The 16,123-nt window shown below is 53.6% G+C and overlaps 2 protein-coding genes across 8 annotated transcripts in view; one reads left to right on the forward strand and one right to left on the reverse strand.

The window, feature by feature from the left end:
- Positions 1 to 9,007, reverse strand: part of R3HDM2 (R3H domain containing 2) — a 67,120-nt gene extending 58,113 nt beyond the window's left edge. Inside the window, exons 1-2 of one of the 7 annotated variants that reach the window (XM_064498657.1) lie at positions 8,762 to 9,007; positions 4,730 to 5,001 (exon numbers count right to left, since the gene is read on the reverse strand). The gene's annotated coding sequence lies outside the window, so the exon portion shown is untranslated. Of the gene's footprint in view, positions 1 to 4,729; positions 5,002 to 8,027; positions 8,520 to 8,761 lie in introns of those variants that run through there. The other 6 variants (XM_064498662.1, XM_064498658.1, XM_064498661.1 and 3 more) reach the window with 6 other exon arrangements.
- Positions 9,008 to 10,116: 1,109 nt separating this feature from the next.
- LOC112992710 (inhibin beta C chain-like) lies at positions 10,117 to 12,782 on the forward strand. Its single transcript, XM_026115940.2, has 2 exons — positions 10,117 to 10,600; positions 12,026 to 12,782. The coding sequence occupies exons 1-2, from the start codon at positions 10,282 to 10,284 to the stop codon at positions 12,766 to 12,768; spliced, it is 1,062 nt and encodes a 353-aa protein (XP_025971725.1). The 5' UTR covers positions 10,117 to 10,281; the 3' UTR covers positions 12,769 to 12,782.
- The last annotated feature ends 3,341 nt before the right edge of the window (positions 12,783 to 16,123 follow it).

Below are 16,123 nucleotides of genomic sequence, written 5' to 3' on the forward strand. Positions count from 1 at the left end.
GCACAGTTTTACGTTGATGGCAGAAAGTAAGCAAGTCAAACTATGCTCAGAACTGTGCAACGAGATCTTACTGCTAGGATTCGAGACCACGTGAAAGAAGTCTCATATTCAAAGCAGCAAGGCATAGCTGGAAGAAGGATGAAACCCCAAAGAAAAGCGTTTCATTTTGCTGATGCTTGCAACATTATGAACTCCAGAAAAGATGACACCAATCCCTGCATGTACAGGAAGAGGCAGAGCATTGAAAGAGAACATATGCATTTCTCAAGTAGACCTAAGCTTAATTACATACTAAGAAACCAACTTTGGTAATCTAATCACAGTGAGGACTGTTGAAGCCCTGTGTCAGTACGCAGCAATTTACATTCAAATCCTAACTTCCATGACTTCCTGTGTGAATCTGGAGGCAAACAGAAACAGCTAGACTCCATGAATAATGAATCCTTTCCTCCATTTTCTCCTCAGCCTTGTCTGTGTACAGTGTATGTTCTTTGAAGTACAAGGCTGTTTTCTACTATACACATGTAAAACATGAAGCATAAAGGGTTTCGATCTCTGCTGGGGCCTTTGGATCAGCTACAGAAGTATGTTTGTGAAGAATTTAAGGCAGGAAATGCAATTCAGCACAGGAATGCATAGGAAGTTCCAGTGGCACAGAAATTCTTAAAAAAAATGATCTTGTCAATATTATCTTTAGCCTTAGCTTTGCAAAGTCTTCAGCATTCAGGTGCCAAGTTGCATTTCCTGCCTCTCACTGTACCATTACATTGGACTTCCTGCTCTGAAGTACTGAGAAAATAGCAGCTTGCCGAGACACCAAAACCAGCTGCACTTGAGGAGAGATTGAGGCAGCGGGGGAAGACAGTTCCAAAACCTATCCTGAAAGATTGGATATACATCCGCTTATTTATCAGACGTTCATAAAATACTAGAGGAAATTCCCACTGTCTTCTGATAGCACCCAGTGACATTTGTAAAGGCTGAGAGTTTGAAAATGAAACTTAAGAACCTTGACCTCCAAATCCCTGCATTCAATACTTTCACTGGTCTCATCTCTGTTTATCTTCTCTGTGCAAGGGACAGCAGTGAGAACTGACCAGGACCACACCCTCAGAAAATGCTTCTTGATACACTGGAGAACACAACTGTAACAAGTGTCACTTGGCTACAAGGAATGGAAGGAAGGAGAGGAAAGAAGGGGGAACAGTTACGTAAGAATGAGAAGCTGGCTTTACAGTTGTGTACCAATAAAACTAAAGCAATCTAAGGTCTTGTCAGTGCTGAGAATGATTCAGAAACCTAGACTACAGGCACAAAATAGAGTGGATTTAAACTGCATGACTGGATGCGTGGATTCTTATGTGGTGCACGGGGCTATCAATAAGGTGATTGCAACTTGGAGCTCACTCAGTCAGTATCTGAGAAACCAAATCATGGTCCCTGTTGTGCTGATATTTGCACCCTGCAACGCAGTGTCAGCACCCGAGCAAGTTAGTTTATGTAGGCGCTTAGTGAGATTTAATGTCAAAGTTATAACCTGACAGACTGGAGAGAGTCAAGCTTCTAAGATTGTCGGACACTTTGAGTATGTATTAGGAGAGGCTGAGGAAACTGGGTTTGTTCAGCCTGGAGAAAAGACTAAGGGGACAACCTAACTATTGTCTTTAACTATCCAACAAAGGGGAGAATCACTGAGAAGATAGGGCCAGACTTCTTAGATGTGCACAGCAAAAGGACAAGAAACAGTGGTCACATTGCAGCCAGTGAAGTTTGACTAGACATAAGGAAAAAAAACTTCCACAGTAAGAGCGGCTAAGTGCTGAAACAGGTGCTCAGAGAAGTGGTGGATCCTCCATCCTGGGAGATATTCAGAACAGGGCAAGGCCCCAACCAACCAGACCTAGCTTTAAAGTTAGCCAGGCTTTGAGCAGAGGATTGGACGAGACACCTCCAGAGGTCTCTGCCAACCTAAATTATTCTTTGATTCTAAAATAAGGAAGCAAGTTCAAGCTGGCAGCCTTGATGGAGAAGCAATAGCCTCTGGCTGTTGCTGCTGCTACTTAAAATTTATACCTGGGCTCCATAAAGGAGAGGGGTTGACTAAACCAAAAACATTGCACAAACGATGAAAGGAAAGAGTCACAAAATTTTAGACTGATTACAACAGTTTAAATAATGGAATTTATGTGAAACTAGCACAACTTTCTTCTCCTGACAAGTCTTTAACCAAATGGATGCAGGCCACATCTAGTGCAACCTGTTCCTAAATGCCTTCAGCTGAACAGCAATACCCTCAGTTAAAACGGAAATAGGAATGCCTGGCCTTTAACTAAATGGATATAAAAAACACATTAGAAACTGAGTACATCTCCAGTACACCTACTGTAAGCCTGCCTTGAAAAGATTAAAATTCATCCCTTTTCAGCACCTCCTAGTTGAAAAAAGATCAAGTTCTTAAAGTAAGTATCGATCTAGCTGAAATTCACTACTTAGCAAGATGAAGTACACTGCACATGTACATACATACTAGCAAACATCTTTGCTGGGATTACATACATGCCCTCTTCACACAAGTCTGCCTATTTTCGCATGAAAGCACCCTCTGCTCCCTCACCTGACCCTAGGCAGGAATTATGCAATGCCAAAATGACTTTTAGCTTACATTTCTGCACTACACTGATTCCTTTCTTTATCTGTCAGCATCTAACAGAGGAAGACAAGAAATGGAAGTTAAAATAGATAAATCAAAACTCTAGAAGACATTGGGTGAAATCCTGACTCCACTGTGATCAGGGCTTTTGGTCAATGCAGCTAGGACTTCATACATTGCACTTACAAATAATGGGGGGGAGGGAAAAAGACAACAAAAAAGCTCAAGCGCTGAACTGAAGCTGAGCCTAGGAACAGTCCAACAGACAGGGTTTTTTTTTATTATTTTCTTAAATAGCTTATTTATAAACCTTCCCTGTGAAAATGGGGATGAAAATGGAAGCACTAACACAATCTTAAATTTAGCAACACAAATGGCATCACTACTGTAAGGGGAACTTGATGCATCTGTGCTCTGACAAGGGGGTAGGATATCACAGGCAGAACAGAGGCACTGCAGCATGGCTGGAAGAAGGGATGCGGCATGGACATTCCCCATTGCTCTGCTCCACAGGCCAGCCCTGACCAAGCGAGTCTGCTTTATCCACAGCCTGCTTCTCGCTGTCAGTGTAGCTCTTTCCTTCCTGACTAATTCAGTTGACTGGGCCCCTCTACTCCTCCTAGGCCTTTCTCAAGGCCTGTTACAAACAACATGCGACAACTACAATGGCAGCAGGCAAGAACAAATGTTTCTTTATCTTCTATGGAACTGAGCCATGCTTCTGCCCCTTCTCCCAGCATCGACTGCTCCAAGCAGTGGCAGAATCTCAAGTTCATGTGGGACAGTTTCCTAGCCGCAGAGAAAGCGGCTGCATGTACTTTGCTTCCTATATACACCCACGTTACCATAGAAGGTGCTGGTTTACTCACAGGCCTTAGATTTTATTTAAATAAAACAAGACATGCAAAGTTACAGCAGTTTAACTTCTGTGATGACATAGCACCTGATACTAGTTAAGTCAATGCAACTTTGGGCATGTACGATACATTCCTCTAAACCTGGTTTCCTGGGTTTAGCTCATACTTGTCACACAAGCCAAAACAACCATATGCAGCATCACGCTATTTAAACGAGCAAACATCACATTACTAGTTAGATGTGATGCAGAGTGGTGCAGTCATAACACCCTGGGACTGCTCTCAGTCACAAAGGAAACCTCAAAAATTTGAGCCCAGCATAACCAATTCTAAAATACCTAGCAGCACGTCTGTAGGGAGCCTGGAGCAACTGTTTAGAAAGACAAAAGGATGCTTAATTTGCCCCAATAAGGGATTAACTTCAAATGTCAGCATAGAACAGTTTTGCAAACCATGCAGCAGGCTGCCGAGAGAGGCCCAAACTAATGCTGGACCTGGAAAAACACAGCTAGTTTAATACAAGAACACTTGCCTAGGTAATTCCGATCGTGTCTGGGATCCCAGGAAGCACCACCAAATGAACACGTGGACAGATCAGCTTCCTTTGGCATCTCAGCAAGAGGCAATCAAAAGTATATAACAAATTCAAATGCTGGAGCTCACCGGATCTAAGAGGCCAGTCTGTTGCACAATGCACTATGTTCCGACAAGTCAGACAGCTAGAGTTTGGAAGAATCCTCTTCCTCCAGGCTCAACAATTGGTACCCTGGGAGACTGCAGATATTGTCCCAGAACAGCAGCAAACAGTGAGGATACACTACAATAAGAAATCTGAGAAACTAGTTCCTTTAATTCCACTCAGCTGAATGGACTGCCAGCCTAGAGTCTTGACCCTCACAGGTCAGATGGCTGCAGCTCAAAGCAGCACTTGACTAACTAGCAATGCATGTGTCTGAACAGAGGGTAATCCAGCGACAGCTACTGTTAACACCACAGAAGAACTTCTCAGCTTTGATCCTAGGAAGATCTGAGCAAACAAAGATATTAAGACTCAGACAGAGAGGAAAACAGTGCCATGAACCATTGTCTGATATTGTCATATCACTCCAGGTTTTGTTTTGTTCATGCTGTAGCACTAGCTCAAACTGTTTGTCAGGAAGCACTGAGCAAAAACTGCAACACTTGATAACTAAGGGGTCAATCGGCTCCATATCCTACTCACCTCTAGGGCACCAGTCCCCAGTCAGTCCCCACTCCTGAGCAGGGGGAGAGATCAGAGAACGGACCATATCCAAGTGATGTTGCTCCTTCACAACTGGCATGAGTTGAGTTGGGAGTCTTAATCCAGCTCCTCAAAAGCCAGGTGGCTGTCTCCAGCAAAGCATCATCATTGCAAGTAACCTGTTGAGAGTCTGATCCATCCTCACTTGTGCAATCCCTGGAGTCATGGTTTACTATCCAGTGAAGCTGCCATCAAACATCACACTGTGCCAGCTTGGTGGACAGAGAAAAAGAAAATCAGTCTAACGTCTTTCCTCATCATCTAGATTGTTCCATTAAAAAAAAAAAAATCTTATAATTGTAAATATATACACGCACATATACTGGAATAAGCTTCCAAAGTTTCCTAGGTAGAAGGAATTTGTCCTTGCTTTCCAGTGAAACAGGAATGAAGGGGGGAAAATCTTTAGCAATATATTTTTAACAGCTCATTGAAAATACAAAGAGCAACGGATGGAGAAGTGAGACCCTAAGAGAACATCTATTGAACAAAGGATTTCAGCAAATCACCTACAAACTACTGAATTGCCATTCACTCAAGAAGGAAGATTACTTTTTAGTATCCCTGATATGATTTAATACAAAGTTTCAAGCATGAATTCAAGGAGAAGGGCACAGAGGTTACGTCAATCAGACTTAATGTGCTGTAGGTGGCACACAGGACAGAAATGAAAGTGAATGGAGCATAAGGAATCAGAGCTATTCAGAGTGACAGAGGGGAACCAGGTCCCAATTCTCAAAGGGAGTTGGAGAACAGGTCAAAGCAAGAGATGAGACAAGATTCTCAGCAAGTGCCAGTGACAGAAAACTGAACTGAGACCAGCCATGGGTGAAATTTCTTTGCATGTTGTCAGCAGCAAAAGGAGCACTGAGATAGAGACTTAGACTTAGAATTAGCAATGACACTGTGTTTTGATTTGTACACAGGCATGTGTTTGCCTACCTTCTGGCAAGAGGACCAGGTCCTACAACATACTCCCATTGCTCCCCAGGGAGATGGAGTAGAACAAACCTTGTGCACACCAATGACTTGTGATATCTGTGGCCTGCCTACATCCTGCTCTCCACCACAATATCCATTCTTTGTTACACCCGTTTTCTTAATGGCTTGGCAGGTAAGGACACCTCTGCTGTTCCATGGGTCTTGAAGAAGTAGCCACACACAAAGCTCTGCCAAGGCGCTTCCCAGCCCTTCCCTTGGAATACGATTCTTCAGCCTATCCTTTGTTTGGTGATAAATAGGCATCAAAGCATGACAACTGTTTCCAGTTCCCCAAGAAGGTATCTCCCCTTAAACGAACTCTTCTTTCCAGCACTTCTCCTTCCCAACCCTTTAAGTTTCTTCCACTTTTTACACTTTGACTTTGCTCCAAAATGAAGACAACCAGTAATCTGCACCTACTCAGCAATACATGCAGGATTAACACCAGATTCTCATGGACCACTCTGCATGAACAGAGGCTGGAAAAGCAGTAGAAGCCATCTTAAACTCAAGGTTTCTTTCTACTCACAGTTACAGGGGCATCCTTGAGCTCTAAAGAAAATAAAGGTTGTTCTGGAGAGCTGGAAGTTCTGCACATCACCAGCTTCTGCCAGAAGCTTCCCTGACAGTGAACCTCATTCCCTTACCATCCCCACTGCTAAGAGACAGCTAGCTGCATTATCAACATAAATGTTCAGAAAGACACCTTGGTTTTCCAGACACCTTTTGTGAATACTGAAGCCAAGACTGAAGCCTCACAAAATACAGAAAGTATACAGAGAGCAGGCAGGGTAGAAGCAAGTTGGGTTCAGCTTGAAATGCTCTGGAGAAAAGCTAATACGTTTCTGAGCTGACCAGTAACTATGTTAAGCAGTTACCTACAAGCAATAGGTCATTCAGCACAGAGATGCACTGAGCAGGACACCTGGTAGTGTCTGCAAGCTGGTACATCAATCAGCTCCCAGGGACAGGAATCACTTCACCCCTCTGAAAATCTAACATCTGTTTTGGGGCACAACTATGCTACGTGAAACCACAGCAGACAGATCTGGGGCAAAACAGGGAGGGCAGGGGGTTAGGTTATCACCCACGTCACTTTTTATCTGAGATACAAAACTGGAAACTTATGTGGGGGGATTTTAAATGCCCCAAGAGGTCACAAGTCAAAGCGTTAAGAAATGAACAGCAAAAATTCCAGTGATTCCTTCCAACAATTTTTTTGTATTACTGTACTGGGGACAAGGGGATGTCTCACAAAGAACACTTCACGATGTAGGGGACTACTGGGTGTAGCGCTGCTTAAGGGCTGAAAAGAACGAGAACGTAAACCTTATGTTCAAATTAAAACTCAAAACAAGGTCTAGAATGGCTCTGTATAGCCAGCCCTGATGTCCTGACTGCTGCATCTTCATTGCTTTGGGTAGATAAGCTAACTGCAGTACAGGTCAGCCAGGCTCACCAACATGTAGCATACTCACAACAGTGAACACTCAACTTGAGGTTGCGTGGGAAACAGGTGAAGATATAGCGGAAAAGGGCATGTCACGGGCCAGAATGAAACAAGAGGAATCTTACAGCAAACCCTGTGCAGGACAAATAAGACAAACTCAAAAGGTCATAGCTGTAGCAGGAGCAAACAGAGACCTTAGAGACAAGAGAGGCAAAGAAGGACTTTACCGACAAGTTGAGATTCTCCACGGCTTAACAAAGAGCCGAAGCAGCTGCTCACTGAGGAACAATCAATTGGAGAAATAAAAGAGGCAGCAGAACTCCAGCAGGATGTGCAACTCACCTCTAATAAACCAGTCATGAACTGGCTAGAGCCTTGCCCACCATTTAAGGAGCTGGCACAGCCTTTGCACAGCATTACCTCAGATCTAGGATGCTCTTTTGAAAGGCAAACACCCCCATATAAGCAGTTTCTGAAATATGGGGAATCATCAAGCCCCTTATAAAACCACAGAGGCCAGTGCAGTAGCGCAGGCCTGGGCTCAACTTTGTTGCCTATCTCAAAACAAAGAGAAAGTCAGAAACAGAAAAGGCTGCCATCAATGAAGGAGACTCTCTAGACCAAATTCTAAAGGAAATAAGGAAAGGGACTAGAAAAGGTTCATAAAATGAGTGAGAGAAGGTGGTATTAGTCCACCAGGTGCTCTTATGCTCATGTTGCACCAGGAGCTCAAGAGGACACCACTGACAGGCTGCAAAGGCCATTTCCCACAGGTCAAAAGGAAGACTTGAAATAAAATCAACTTACCTGTGAAACTTGCTGCCAGACTACAGCACTGGCAGGAATCAGAGGCAACTTTGATACTTAGGCAGAGAACCCAAATATCAACAGTTACCCTAAAAAGTATGGTGAGGATTTAAATCTGTTACAGGGCAGAGCACACAGAGCAACAAGTAACAAAAGGCCTTTTCCAGGCAGTCTATCCCGCTAGCGGGCTCTGTCACGAAGCTGCCAAAATCCCTCCTGAAAGCATCGTGACCAAGTCAGAGGATAGTAACTCCAACGTCTTCACTCCCTTTTCCACACACAACACGGCCCGGGAAGTCAGACGGGTTTCAAAGCAAAGCCCTTCTCTGCGAGGGAACCGAAAGCCTCGTTATGCCCAGACCCTAGGGAGCCCGGCCATCCCCGGCCCGAGGGCTCCGCTCCCGCCCGTTGCTCCGCTTGGCCTTCAGCCTCCTTCACGCTGGGAACAACCCGGAGCCCGGGCCGGCGCCACCGGCACCGCGGCGAGCCACTCCCGGCAGCTCCCCGGAGGGCAGCGGCACGCGGCCCCGCGCCGCCCGCCCGGGACGCCGCCTCCGGGCCGGGCCGGAGCCCCGCTGAGCGCGACGGCCAGAGCCCCGGGGAGGCGGCCGCAGCGGGCGGGCAGGCAGGGCCGGGCGGGGGACCCTACCGCGAGGCTCCCCGGTCCCGGTCCCGGCTCTGGCCCCAGTTCCGGCCCCGGCCCCGCCCGAGCCCCCGAGGCGGCGCGCACTTACCGTGCCGGGCCCTTCGCCGCGGGGCCGCCGCCACCGCGGGCCGGGCAGGGCCTGGGCCAGCGCGGGGCCGGCCGGGGCGGGGGCGGCGGGGGGAGGGGCGGGGGGGGAGGAGGGGGAGGAAGGGACCGAAAAAAGGAGAAAAGGGGGGGAAAAAAAAAGAAACAGAAAAAAAAAGGGGGGGAAAGAAGCTGCGGGCCCCTCCCCCGGCGGGCGTGCGCGCTGCGTCACCGCTCGGTGCGCGCTGCGTCACCTCGCCGCGCCCACCGCGCTCCCCTCCTGCCTTGCCGCCCGTTGCCACGGGCAACCCGTCCGACGCGGCCGCGGCGCGGCGCCTCCCGCCGGGGGCGGCGGGCGGGGAGCGGCAGCGCGCCCTGGCGGCGCGGAGGGCACCGCGGCGAGGCGGGAAGCCGCCCGCTCCCGGGGGGCGGAGTCAGGCCGTGGGGCCTCCTTAAGGGAGAGGACAGGGGAGACACCCGCCGCCTCCTCCGGGCGGCCGCTGTGGAAGGGCGGGCGAGGCGCAGCTGCCGGTGGCGCCCGGCTCGGGGGTTCCCGCTCCGGCCGCGGCCGGTGCGATGCCGTGATGCCTGAGGAGCGGGGCCCCACACGGCGCCTGGGGGGCCCCATGTGACACACTGGGGCCCCCCTGACCCCTGGGGGCCCCGTGCGACATCATCAGGGCCCTGTGTCTCCTGGGGGTCACCACGTGCTGCCCTGGGGACGCCTCCCTCTCCTGAATGTCCCCGTGTGACACCCCAGGCGCCCCCCCCGGCACCCGGGGGTCCCCACATGTTGCCCTGGGGAGCCCCCGTGTCCTCGGGGTCCCCAAACAACACCCTGGAGGCCCCCAGCCTCCACGTGACAGCCCAAGCACCATCCTCTAGGCACCCGCAAAACACCTTTGGGACCCCCCATCTGCCTGGGGTCCCCACACAGCACCTTTGGGACCTCCCATCTGCCTGGGGTGCTCCCTGCGACAGTGTGGCTCCGGCCTGGCCCCAGCTGCAGCAGCACCTCGGCCTGGCCCGGGGCTGAGGTGCCTGGCACTGGCCCTCTTGGTGCGGCGCGTCCCCAGCAACGCCTCAGGACAGCTACACGAGGCCCAAAGCAGCAACCACTGGCTGTTGGGCATGGAGCCCCGAGCACCGGCCCTTGGTTGGGCCCTGGCACCTCGGGTGAGGGCCTGCCAAGCGCCCCAGTGCAGCTGGGCTGGGGCACCAGCTGCCCGGGTCTACCTTAACCTCGGGGAGTGCTGCGCCATGGCTGCTCCCTGCACAGGAAAGGCTCCTGTGGCATCACGGGGCCCTTATCTTGCCTGGGATCAGCCAATATTTGTGGTCGCAGGGGGAAAACAAGCCCTTCCGTGCTCTCTGCTCCCTGCTCCGCACCGTGCCGCCAGCCCGCCGCGGCTCACCGCTCTTCCAGCTCCAGCTGCGCTGTCCCGGCTTGACTTTGGCTTATCAGCCAGTTCAAGGAAATCCGCTCACTGGGACCCGCGAGCCGCTGCCTGCCAGCACGGGGAAATGACAGCCGCCACAGTTCTTCTGCTCCTGAGCCTCCTGAGGGTGGCGGCGCCCGGAGGCGCCTGGTGCCCGACCTGCGGCCTGGCAGCCCTGGCCCCCGGCGTGCAGCGGGATGCCCTCATCGCCCTGGCAAAGCAGAACATCCTTTCCAAGCTCCGCTTGCAGGAGAGGCCCAGCATTGCTCAGCCTATGTCCCGGGGGGCCCTGCTGACAGCGCTGCGCAGAATACGCGCCCGGCGCCCGGAGCACGCCACCCCCCCGGGAATGCCCCCCGGCACCGGCGCCCAGCAGTACGAGATCCTGAGCTTTGCCGAGTCAGGTCTGTGCAGATCGCGGGCCCATGAGCGTGACGGGACAGGACGGTCCCTGGCCAGGAGGGGGCATGGTGGCCAGGAGGGTCTTGCTGGGGGTGGGGGGGTCACGAGAGGTTCCCCCAACCGGCCACCCCCTGCCACCGAGGTCGAGACTCTCATTTACGTCGCAGGGGACCCATGGTGGCACAGGGTTAGGCACGGGAGCAACGGTGGGCTGCCACATTACACGAGTGCATTTTTGTTGGACTCTCCCCACTTGTGCTAGAGAAACGGGTCAGGTGTCCGTGTTGATCTAACCATGATTTTAAGCCTGGATTCAGCTTGCAGTCTGTGAAGTTGTGTCCCAAAGCCCATTTGCTCCCTGGAGCTGGGATGTGTCTCCACTTCCTACCCAAAATGATGAGCGGCCACTTTCCACCCCTGAACCAGCTGCGTTCCTGGGAGAAGAGGGCTTCCCAAAACACACTAAGGGATCCTTACAAGTATTATCGGAAAAACAGGGTCCTGTTCCCCCCACTGCTCCCAGGCAAATGCAGCTTTCTTCGGAAAGAAGCCGAACAGCCGCTCCACCCCGCGGTGCATCCTTCTGCGCTGTCACTTTGCCCTGCCCAAACTGCTGCTCGGCAAGGTGTGGGGGCACACACTCCCCTCGCAGGCCCTGGTGCGGTTTGCAAGGCTGCTGGGGGACGGGGAGGGCTTGCTGTGTCCTTGAAGACCTCCAGGAACAATGCTGCTCTGTGGTACATTGTGTTCCCACACACGAGGACAATAGGGAGTTGTCTCCTGGCTCAGCAGAGCGTCTGATGGAAATGGAGGAACAGGCATGAGCCATGGGGCTGAGCCCACCCTCTCGCCCTGCTGCGCTGTGCCAGACCGCAGAGGAAGAGGTCTGTGTGCTCACATACCGAGCTGTGCCACGGGGCCCAGCACTGCTCTCTCAGTCACAAGGAACCCTTCCTTTGTGAGGATGAGAGGCGACTCTGCCTGCCCCAAAACACAGCCAAGGCTGGGGTGGGATGTGCTGGAGCAATGTCACGCAGTGGTTTCAGCTGTGGAAAGCAGAGCGGGTCCTGGTGCTGTATATCAGTGTGACTGCCTTAAATCCAGGGCTGGTTTATGCAGCCAGATAACCTGCCCCAAAATCTTCCAGCAACTTCCCTAACTAAGGCAATATTAGGGCAGAGAAGGTGGATCTGAGCTGGTTGCTAAAGTTAAGCATGAGGCCCAGAGGCAGCTGAATTACAATAGAGTGAAAAGGAGAAGCAGCAGCAGTGCAGCGAAGCAGGGGGCAAATGGCTCCTCCAGGCCCCTATGTCCTGTGTCCTGCTCCCTGGTTTGGACATGCTTCCTGCTTGCTTGGACCCTTGAGCCCCCAGGCTGGGGGAGTCCCCCCCCTCAGCTCCTGACACCGCTCCCCATTCTGTTCACAGGATCCTCCACTCCCGGCAGAATTCGCCTGCATTTCCGCTTTGCCCAGGAGCTGGGCAGGAACATCGAGATACTGCAAGCCAGCTTGTACCTCTTCTGGGCATCCCCCGGCCCTGGGACGCACCAGGTCACTGTGAAACTATTGCAGCCTGACCTGGCTGGGCCAAACATGACCATGGTCAGCAAGACATGGCTGGAGGTGCAGAGGGCTGGCTGGGCCACACTGGATGTGGGACAGGCTGTCCAGAGCCTTTTCAGCGAAGGGAGACAGAGGATCACTGTGGAGCTGGAGATGGCAGAGAATTCAAGGTCTCCCCTCTTGGCTGGCCAGAGTGATTCCCACTGGCCATTTGTGGCAGCCCAGGCCAGGGCCAGGACACCCCATCGGGTCCAGCGGCGTGGCATTGACTGTAGCGGAGACTCACGGATGTGCTGCCGCAAGGAATTCTTTGTGGACTTCAAGGAGATCGGCTGGGAGGACTGGATCATCCAGCCGGAGGGATATCACATGAACTACTGCGCTGGGCTCTGCCCCCTCCATATGGCTGGTATCCCCGGCCTTGCTGCCTCCTTCCATACGGCTGTCCTCAACCTCATCAAAGCCAACAACGCCGATGCTGCCGTGGACTCCTGCTGTGTGCCCACACAACGCCGTCCCCTGTCCCTGCTCTACTATGACAGGGACAGCAACATTGTCAAGACTGACATCCCCGACATGATCGTCGATGCCTGTGGCTGTACCTAACCTGCCTGAGGAGGCAGGAAGGCAGGACCTGTGCTGAGCAGGGCTCCTCTCCTCCCCAGCCCCTCTCCAGCAGTGGGAGACCTGGAGAGCTGCTGAAGAATGGGAACCCTGCCATGGTGTTTTCTCCTCCCAAGACTGAAGCATCAGGGCGATGCTGAACCTGCAAGTCCTCTCCTCCCTGACCTCCTACACGGCTCGCTCCGAGACCGCAGCCTGAGAACTGCTCCTGTTCGAAATCAGCCCATTCTGCCTACAGGACTCTGCAAAAACCACATAGCTAGCTGGTTCAGAGCAACCTCTGCCCTCCCCAGTGCTGGTCCCGTGGCCAAGGCCATGGTGCAGCCCTTGGTGCTGCAACATGAACATGTGCTCCTCAGGGAACGTGTCCCAGCCCTGGCCAGTGGGGCCAGGCTGCCAGAGAAGATGAGAACCTGAGAACAAGCTGGGGGCTGACTAGGTCAGAGTGGAGAGAGCCAGCCACAGGGCCCCACTCCTCAGCTGGACTTGAGGTTGGAGAGAGCGAGGAAGGGGGAATTGATCCCCATGATAGGGAAGTGCCTCCCTCTCAAAGCATCCCAGCTCCCTGCTATTCAGTAAAAGAGTCCCAGACTCAGTGTGTGCATATGTGTGTGCACATGCGTGGGCCCTATCATTAGCCAGCATGTTCTCTCCCCATCCCCACAGTGCAAGGTGCTGGATAGGCCCTAGCACAGACAGTCCCAAGATGGCATAGAACTGATCCGCTCCCCTTTCCCTTTCCCCTCACTCAGCCTGGGCTGGGAGCCTTTTTGAGGAGTGTCCCTGGGGCTTGCACAAGCAGCTGGGAACATGGATGGTGCAGGAGGAGACACGGGCCAGGTTGCTTGGGAGCCTGCTCAGAGACAGGAGGACTGGGGGGATGTAGGGAGGTTTGTCCCTGTGCCCAACTCTGCCATGCACAGTCCTCTTCTAGCTAACAGCTTGGTATAAAACCCAGTCGGCAGGGCTGGACATCCACCAGCCCCCAAAGGCTGCAAACCAGCTGGCCCCAGACTGCTGTCACACTCTGCCCCTTCGCTGTCTTCTCTGGGCAGGCAGAGCCCCTGGCTTGTCTTGACCAGAACCAGGGCATGGGAGGGAGACCCCGGCCATGGGGTGTTTGCGATTCTCCCCAGGGAAGGTACCAACTCCTTGGCTGGGCCAGATTTCCCATCCCACCAAAACCATCTGTATGTGGCCTTTTTTGTCCCAGTTCAGGACAAAATCGAGCAACCCCTCTCCCTTTTAGAGTGGACAGTGACTCCCACGCAAGACCGCCAAAGCTGCAGTGCCCACAGCGCCCGCCTTTGCCCACGACCCCACAGCAGCTCCCTTGCTGGGGAGCTGCCAGCACGTCTCTGTCCTGGGGCCAGGAGCAGAGCAACTGCCCCCTTCCCTGCCCCTTGCCAGCCTGGCAAAGCAGGACGTGTCCGTGCCGTGAGAGCTAGGGACAAAGGGCGGCTCTGACACATCAGCTCCATTATGTAATCCTGTGTTCAGGTTTCTCCACTGCTTCACACGTGTCCCTCGTGTGAGGACCGAGAGAACAGTAAGGGGTGCTGGCGCTGGGAGAGGGCAGCTGATGACGGGAGCTCCTGGGGGTGTCTGGGGCTGCGAGCAGCTCTGGGTGGAACAGGAAGAGGGGCGACATTGCCCCAGAGGAGCTGCAGCCCCTTGAGGAAGGACAGAGACACCGCTAGCAGCGGACAGCGTTCACCTGTGCTGCGTCGGGGGGCAGGCGCTCCCGCAGAGCCCTGCCGGGGTGGGGGACCCGCACCGCCCCACCAGGCCCAGCAGCCGCCACGCCGGGAGCAGGGTCTCCCAGCCCCGGTGCCTGCAGGACTCAAACCTGAAGGGTTCCCACTGGCCCAGGTGCTGCACAGGCAGGGTGGAAGACTTGGGGATCAATACTGTCTGGGACCCAAGGCCACTTGCGCAAGCCCAAAGAGAGTTTGGTGTTTGTTTTTTTGTTTTTTTTCCCTTCCTTTTCCAATGCCTCTTTTCACTGTCTGTGTTTATTCAACAAACAGCTTTCCTGGGGCCAGCGCGCAGCTCTCCAGGCTGCAGCAGGCAGGGGCAGAAAGGGGCCAAGAGAGGGGGCAGTAGGAGCTGCTGACATGTGGTGAGGGTGCCCTGCCTGAAACAGTGTCCTCAGCACCCGCCCCCGGGGCTCCGCTCTGCCCTTCGCCGGCTGCACACGTGCACTCTGGGTGCAACCCAGCACATGGCAGGGCCAGCTGCAGAGACACAGCTGCCTGCTGGGGATGGAGCATCTCCTGGTGCCTACGAGTTTTCCCCATTGCTGCCTGCCCTCGCCTGGGCTGCCACGCAGCCGGCCCCAGCACCACTGGGCACATGTAGCCTGGGGCACGTGAGGGTCTGGTCGACTCAGGGTGCCTGGAAAAGCAGCCACCCCCAGGAGGGGCCCTGCCACTGAGCCCCCTCCCTCTCCCTGCGAGGTTGGAACCAGGGCAAGGCACATTGTCCTGGGGATTTGCCCGCCATCGGAAAACATATTTCCTCAAGTGCCTTCAAGCGATGGGTACCCCAGACCAGCAGGGCTCAGGGCCCCACACCACAGGCTCTCTGTGTATGTGGCTGGTCCATCTGCAGCAAGAAACAGGACATGGGGGTCTATTCCACAGCCCCTGTCCCACATGCAGAAAGTGTCAGGGACCACCATGGCTGGGGGGGATGGAGCAGTAGCAGCCTGGCCCAGGGAACAGCACAGGTGAGGGAAGGGGCGCTTAGGGGCAGGGGTCCTGGGAAGCTGGGCACAGCCACCCCCCTGGTCTTCTCCCTGTCAGACGGGCTTCCTGCCCTGCTGAAGATGCCTTGGTGTGAGCAGGAGTGAAGAGTGCCAGGCCAGGTTCTCCTGGGAGCGGGCTAGAAACCCTGAGAGCAGCAGGGTGTGGCAACCTGGCGCAGTTTCTCAGTGGGCACCATCCCTCCATGGCCCTTACAGGGCCCCCTCTCCCTGTGCCGTGACACCGCACTTCTCCCAGGGGTCCCTGCTCAGGCAACAGGCTCTGGAGGGAGTGATCTCAGGCAGCTATGCCCAGGCTACAAGACATTGCCTTGTTTGCCCCACTGCGCAAGGGAGGCATAAGCCTGGAAGGGGGGCCCAGGCCCCACAGCCACCACATTGCCCGCCCAGGCCAGGGGCAGGAGATGCCATGCAGACAGCATCGACCCGTCACGGGCTCTGTGCCCTTGGGTTGTGCCAGGTCGGGCGCAGAGGGGAACGTGGGGCTTTGCAGGGTGCTGTCCCCTCTGCCTCTGGTCCGGGAGGAGATGGGAATTTGCAGCTGCTGCTGGCGGCTCCTGGAAGGAGCCT

This window comes from Dromaius novaehollandiae, chromosome 28 (genome assembly GCF_036370855.1).
Source record: "Dromaius novaehollandiae isolate bDroNov1 chromosome 28, bDroNov1.hap1, whole genome shotgun sequence".
Lineage (NCBI taxonomy): Eukaryota > Metazoa > Chordata > Aves > Casuariiformes > Dromaiidae > Dromaius > Dromaius novaehollandiae.